This window comes from Neomonachus schauinslandi, chromosome 1, assembly GCF_002201575.2.
Source record: "Neomonachus schauinslandi chromosome 1, ASM220157v2, whole genome shotgun sequence".
Taxonomy (NCBI): Eukaryota; Metazoa; Chordata; class Mammalia; order Carnivora; family Phocidae; genus Neomonachus; species Neomonachus schauinslandi.
Window position 1 is genome coordinate 78159442 of NC_058403.1, and position 5931 is coordinate 78165372.

Consider the following 5931-nt stretch of genomic DNA (forward strand, 5'->3'; position numbering starts at 1 on the left):
ATTAAGGCAAGAGGAAGAAGTAGGAGCCGGGAATGGGCAGTTTGACCAGGATGGGAAACCTACTCATTCAGCCTACCTTCCAAATCCAAAAGTCCCTGAGGGACCTATGCAGAACTTTGGGGCCCTGGGTTTCACTTTGAAAAACCAACAATCCAGGCCAAACCCTTAATGTTATAGATAGTAAAGATGGGTGGGTGGTTTGTCCAGGGTCCCCATGGAGTCAGTAGCGGCACCAGCACTAGAATTTAACCCCACTCCCCGCCCAGGTCGCTCTTTGCCCTTCCCTCCAGCTGGCTGACCCCCACAGGCCTTGGGCCCCTTGAGCCCATCGAGAGAATCAGACAGAGCTGCGGAAGGAGAACTGCAGGTAGATGATCAGCAGCAAGACCGTGGCCCAAAACAAGCACCAGGGGATAGAGCAGAAGTTGCAGCCAGAACCCTCCTCGGCCTGCGGCTTGGTGGGGCTGGGCGCCCGGGAGAAGGTGTAGGTGGTCGCCTCCTCCTCCAGCAGCTTCTCGCTGGGCTTCCAGTGCACGATGCCCTCCTGGCAGGCCTCGCAGAACTCGCCGCGGTGCCGCCGGGTGTCCTGGCGGCTGGCCACGTGGATGCGGTACTGGCCGCCGCGCTCCCCGTAGCACTGCTCCCGCAGGCTGGTGATGAGGTTGTCCACCAGGCTCTCGATGTTCTCCTCCAGCATGCTCGACTCATCCAGCCGCGCCGTGCCGCACTCGTAGCACAGCTGCTTGAAGACGCGCATGCGCACCGAGCCCGCCCGCTGGGCGCGGTCCAGGTACATGTGGAAGAGGATGACCACGTGGGGCGACTGCCAGGTGTGCCAGCACCAAGAGCAGTGGAACCTGCGGGGAGGGGTTGAGGCAAGAGGAAAGGACCGAGGGGAGATGGTGGGAAACAACCCCCCAAAGGCAGGGTGTTTATAGGTGTTGTTAGCTTTCCCGGGGCATCTGTCCGGTCTGCCCCTTCGAGGGCGCCCTTAGGACCAGAGCAGGCTCGTCAAGATGCACCTGGCACCCACCTCACCTGTGCCCTGCAGAGGCCTCAGCTTCCTCCATCCCAGTGCCCTCAGGCCGTGCCCTTGGAGCTTTGGCTCTGGACATATTTCCTCATCTGCAAAATGTTCAGGGTGCACTAGATGAGTCCTTCCTGCTCAGGCCTCCTTGAAGTCTCATAGAGGGGATGGCCCGAACATTTGGGAAATGTGCCACCCACCCCACATTCTTACCTGTTAACACTGAGTGTGAACAGGGTAGACCCAAATCAGGAGGAAAATGACACCATGACTACTTCTCAGCCTCGAAATCAGTGCCTGGGTTAATGCATCCCAAGGCCTGGACTTGGTGGCAGTCTCTGCCCAGAGTTAGGTGACTGAGGCCAGCTGGTGATCACAGGTCACTGACCGAGGTTAGAGATGCCACAAGGCTTCCAGGTCTCCAAGAAGTTCCTGGGCCCTGCCAGCAAATGTCCAGCTCTTGGTAACCCTCCCATCAGCCAGTTTAGGAGCTCCATGTTCTCATTTTCTTCTCTTTCGCTTACATCCTTTGGGGACTATTTTCCCTCTCTGAGATTGAACTATAAAACTAGGATTGGAAAATGTCAGAACTGGAGGAACCTTCGAAGTCACCCAATTAACCTTTTGTTTTACTCTCAGGCACAGAGAATAAGAAAATGATCCATGTACACACAGCTAGAGTTCAGAGCCTGTACCCAGCACAAAACAGGTGTCCAATAGATGTTGAATTGAATTGAATGCACCGTGCCAGGGCAGGGAGGAAGGCCTTGCTTCTGACCCCCACACTGCACCACAGAGCCTCCCCATATTCTGTCCCCAAAGGAAGTCTTTACATAACAGACCCACAGACAAGAGTGCTGGAAAGTCATCTCAGATATTACTGTACATCCCAAATCACTAAGAGACCTTGGTGAAATGTACGTTCTGATTCAGTAGGTCTAGAATGGGGCTGGAGATTCTGCATCTTTAACAAATTCTAGGTGATGCTGATGCTGCTGGTCCATGCCCCACAAGGCAAGGATCTAGACTAACCCCTCCTTTTACAAGTGGGGAAAGGGAGGTCCAAGAAGGAAACAGAATTGCTCAAGGGCCATGGAGCTAATAGTAGAGCCAGTTTCTAGCACACCTCCTGTGTTTAGTATTTTATATTAAGTCAGGCTGAATTAAATAGATTGAAATTGAACTGTCCCAGGACCAGAGCACAGAACTTGATCCCCAGAGACCTTGAGCCTCCTTTTCTTGGTTTTTAACCATTTACATCATTAAAATCTGAAAAGATGTAAAATGTCAGAGTTTACAACTAATAAGTATATCCCACCTCTTTGTCAGAAGCAGAAACTATGACTCAGAGAGGGAGAATTACCGAGGAGTTCAGTGGAAGAGCTGAAATCAAACTCAGGTGTCCTACCTCCCAGTAAGGGACTCTTTCTCTGCTTCTCAGTCTACACTGGCCCAACCGTGAGACTGACCCTAAGTCCCTGGGTCCTCCGTATCTCTGTCTCTTCTTGGAAGGTGCCCCAGGGTTGCCTGCAGGGCCCCTACTCACTGGCTACTCACCTGCCGGAGGCATGCAATTCCAGGTACTGCTTCCAGCCCGGGGCCAGCACATTGTGCTTGAGGTTGGGATCTATGATGAGGTCCCAGCTGTCGGCCGGCTTGGCCTCCTCCATCTTCTCATAGAAGACTTTCTTCCATTCACCTGTGGTCACGCTTTTACACATGGTCTCGTCAGTGGCGAGAGAGGGCAAGCTCCACCTGAGCGAGAACGAGGAGAGAGAGGGCAGGTGCAGGGCAGGGCAGCGCAGTCTCCACGGTCTAAAAATCCTCATCAACAGGACCAGGAGGAAGCAGGACCCAGCTCCCTCCTTTGTTCGCAGTGGAACCTGTTTCCACAGCAACCAGGCAGGGCGCCAAGAGACAGAGAGTGAGGAAGAGGGAATCTCCAAAGGGGTGTTTCCAGGCCCTGAACTGAGGCCGCGGAGGCAGGGTTTGTGGCTAAGTGACCTGAGACAGGTGGGGGGGCTTGGAAAAAGGCTGAACTTCAGACCATCTTACTCTGGCTTGTGAAGGGCGCACAGAGGGAGGACCCGGGAACTGGCTCAGCTTCACCTTGCTGCCCCTGGAGGCATCATCAGCATCTGGCTGCTATGGTAACCATGATGCCTGAGGGAGCCAAAGAGACATAAGGGATGGGAAGATGTGGGCCTCTTAATAGATGCAGCAATAATAGTAAACTCTCTGCACTCCCACCCTTTTGTGACTGGCACTGAGCCACTTACAAAAACTATTGGAAGTCTCTGGACCCACAATTATTATTGTCACTATTCAGATCAGGAGACAGGGACTCATCTATCTTATACATGGCAGAGCTCATATCTGAATCCAAGCTATTGAGCCCATAATAATTCATTAAGACATTCATTTCAAACATACGCATGTGCCAGGCTCAATGCCGGGTGGTTGTAAGCGGGTATGTGCCCAATAATGCGGGGGGATCTATATCCCAGAATGCAACAGGATCTGTACTTTGACAACCTTGGACAGGAGCAGCCACCTGTGCACAGGGGTGGGGGCCATTGCATCAGCCTGGCAGGAGCAGAAACGATGATTTTCAACTTGGTTATAGAAGAGGAGGGTGGTGTCCATGGGGAAAACAGACTGTATTCTAGGTGCCTCTTCTGCTACTCTTTAACAAATTATTTTTCCTTTATGAAAGTCATACAGGTCTGGAGCTCCTGGGTGGCTCAGTCGGTCAAGCGTCCACCTTGGGCTCAGGTCATGATCCCAGAGTCCTGGGATCGAGCCCCACATCGGGCTCCCTGCTCAGTGGGAAGCCTGCTTCTCCCTCACTTTCTGCCCCCCCCCACTCGAGCTCTCTCTCGCTACCTCTCTCTCTCTCAAGTAAATAAATAAAATCTTCAAAAAAAAAGTTATAGATGTTTATTTAGAAAAACTGGAAAATACAGATAAAATAAAGCAAAAGTAATACTCTTCCTAATACCCATGTTCAAAATAATCATTAATATTATAACACACTCTGACTGCCATTTATCTGTACATGTGTGTATGTGTGTATACACACATATATATACATATATAATATATATACACACACATACATACACACCCCACTGTGATCTGTTTTTTAAATAACAATATATCGTGAATATTTTTCTAAGAAATTAATATTATTCCATCTTATAGGCTGCCTATATTCTGTGATCTGGTTGGGCATAATTTATTTAGCTAATCCCCAGTTTGGGGTACTAAAGTTTTTTTTCAGTCTTTTATAATTTCACTCTTGCTACCTATTTGTATAAAACTTACTGATGAAGCTCATGGTCCTGCACTCTAGGTATCAGAGACGATGCCCCCTGCATTCAAAAAACACATCTCTTGACCCTACTCTCTGCAGAAGCTTGCTGCGGCTAGAAGAATGTGAGCGAGCTCTTCAAACAGTGTGATTTACAGGCAGCTTGTGGATCCTGAAGTTTACAGATGAAAAAGCAAGACTAAATCACCTATCTGGTACTGGAGACCATCTTCCTCCTCCTGCTTCTGCATGAATGCTTGATACCTTGACATATATTTTGGCCTCAGTTTGTTCATCTTGACAATGGGATAATAAGGCAGCAATATCTGTAGTGATTAAAAGCAAGGGCTCTGAAATCACTTGCTTGGATTTTTTTCTTGTTTATTTGTTTTTATAATTCTCTTATATTCTCATAGGTAGCTATTCCAATATATTTAATGTGTATCGTTTCATTCTAGCAAAACATGTATTGGTATTTTATGTGAATATATTTTTAATTTGCATAGAAACAGCAATCGCCAGATAACACTTACTAGGTATCAGGCAGTATGCTAAGTGCTTTATACCTATTAATTTATTTCATCTTAGTAACAACCTCTATACATAGGTCACAGCAGCCCCAGCTGCATTTTGCAAATATGTAAGCTACAACAGAGAGGTTAGATAACTTGCCCCAAATTCAACAGCTAATAATTAGTGGAACTGGGATTTGAGCCCATATGACGATCTCCAAAGCCCCAATTTTGATCAGCTTTGCCCGGCATGGAATCTAGAACAAAATATTTGCTAAATAAATGTGTCTTTCTACTCTCTCATCACTCGATCTGGCCATTCCAGACTCAGAATTGGAGTTCATATCCTTCTAGTAGATGGTTCGCTGGGCCCTACTGAGGCCACAACCCCAACATGAGTATGAGTGAGGCGTATTTGACCTGCTAAGCTCCCTGTTACTACTGTAGGTGCTATTCTGCTGGTGTCCACAGACCCCTGATGCCCAGTGTAAATATTTTGTTTTTTTTTTTTTTTTAAAGCTGGAAGAGAAAGTCATCTTGAAATTGTACCAAAGAAAATACAGTACATAGAGCCATCTGTGGGTATACCATTCCCGTGAAGCCATGATCATTTGACGGCAGGCACCCAGGTTCCATGGAAAGAGCGCTGAACTGGAAATCGGGAGATAGAAGTAAATATCCCAGCTCTGCTCCTGGCTGGCTTTGTTTCCTTGGACAAGTCACTTCTCTTGGCCTCAGTTTGTCCATTCGTTCAATGGAGCATTAGAGTATATGGCAACACTAAGGTCCCCTGCGACTATAGCCATTCATGGTTCCAAAGAGCTTTATACTTAGAAATCTGAATCCTTGGGGGCACCTGGGTGGCTCAGATGGTTAAGCGTCTGCCTTCGGCTCAGGTCATGATCCCAGAGTCCTGGGATCAAGTCCCACATCAGGCTGCCGGCTCAGCGGGGAGCCTGCTTCTCCCTCTGACCCTCTCCCCTCTCATGCTGTTTCTCTCTCACTCGCTCTCTAAAAAATAAATAAAAATCTTTTAAAAAAAAAATCTGAATCCTTGGGAGGTGAGATAGAAGCCACTG

The 5931-nt window shown here is 48.4% G+C and overlaps 1 protein-coding gene across 1 annotated transcript; it reads right to left on the minus strand.

The window, feature by feature from the left end:
* Positions 1–337: 337 nt before the first annotated feature.
* Positions 338–2856, minus strand: RTP1 (receptor transporter protein 1). Its single transcript, XM_021692616.1, has 2 exons — positions 2585–2856; positions 338–857 (listed from the first exon to the last, which is right to left on the minus strand). Exons 1-2 carry the CDS (start codon positions 2854–2856, stop codon positions 338–340), a joined length of 792 nt encoding a protein of 263 aa, XP_021548291.1.
* Between the last annotated feature and the right edge of the window lie 3075 nt (positions 2857–5931).

Excerpts from the sequence above, each read along its gene's own strand:
- RTP1 (XM_021692616.1), bottom strand. The coding sequence starts at position 2,856 with ATGAGGATTTTTAGACCGTGGAGACTGCGCTGCCCTGCCCTGCACCTG. Across the intron at positions 858-2,584 it reads GAATTGCATGCCTCCGGCAG|GTTCCACTGCTCTTGGTGCT; the intron begins GTGAGTAGCCAG and ends CCCTCCCCGCAG.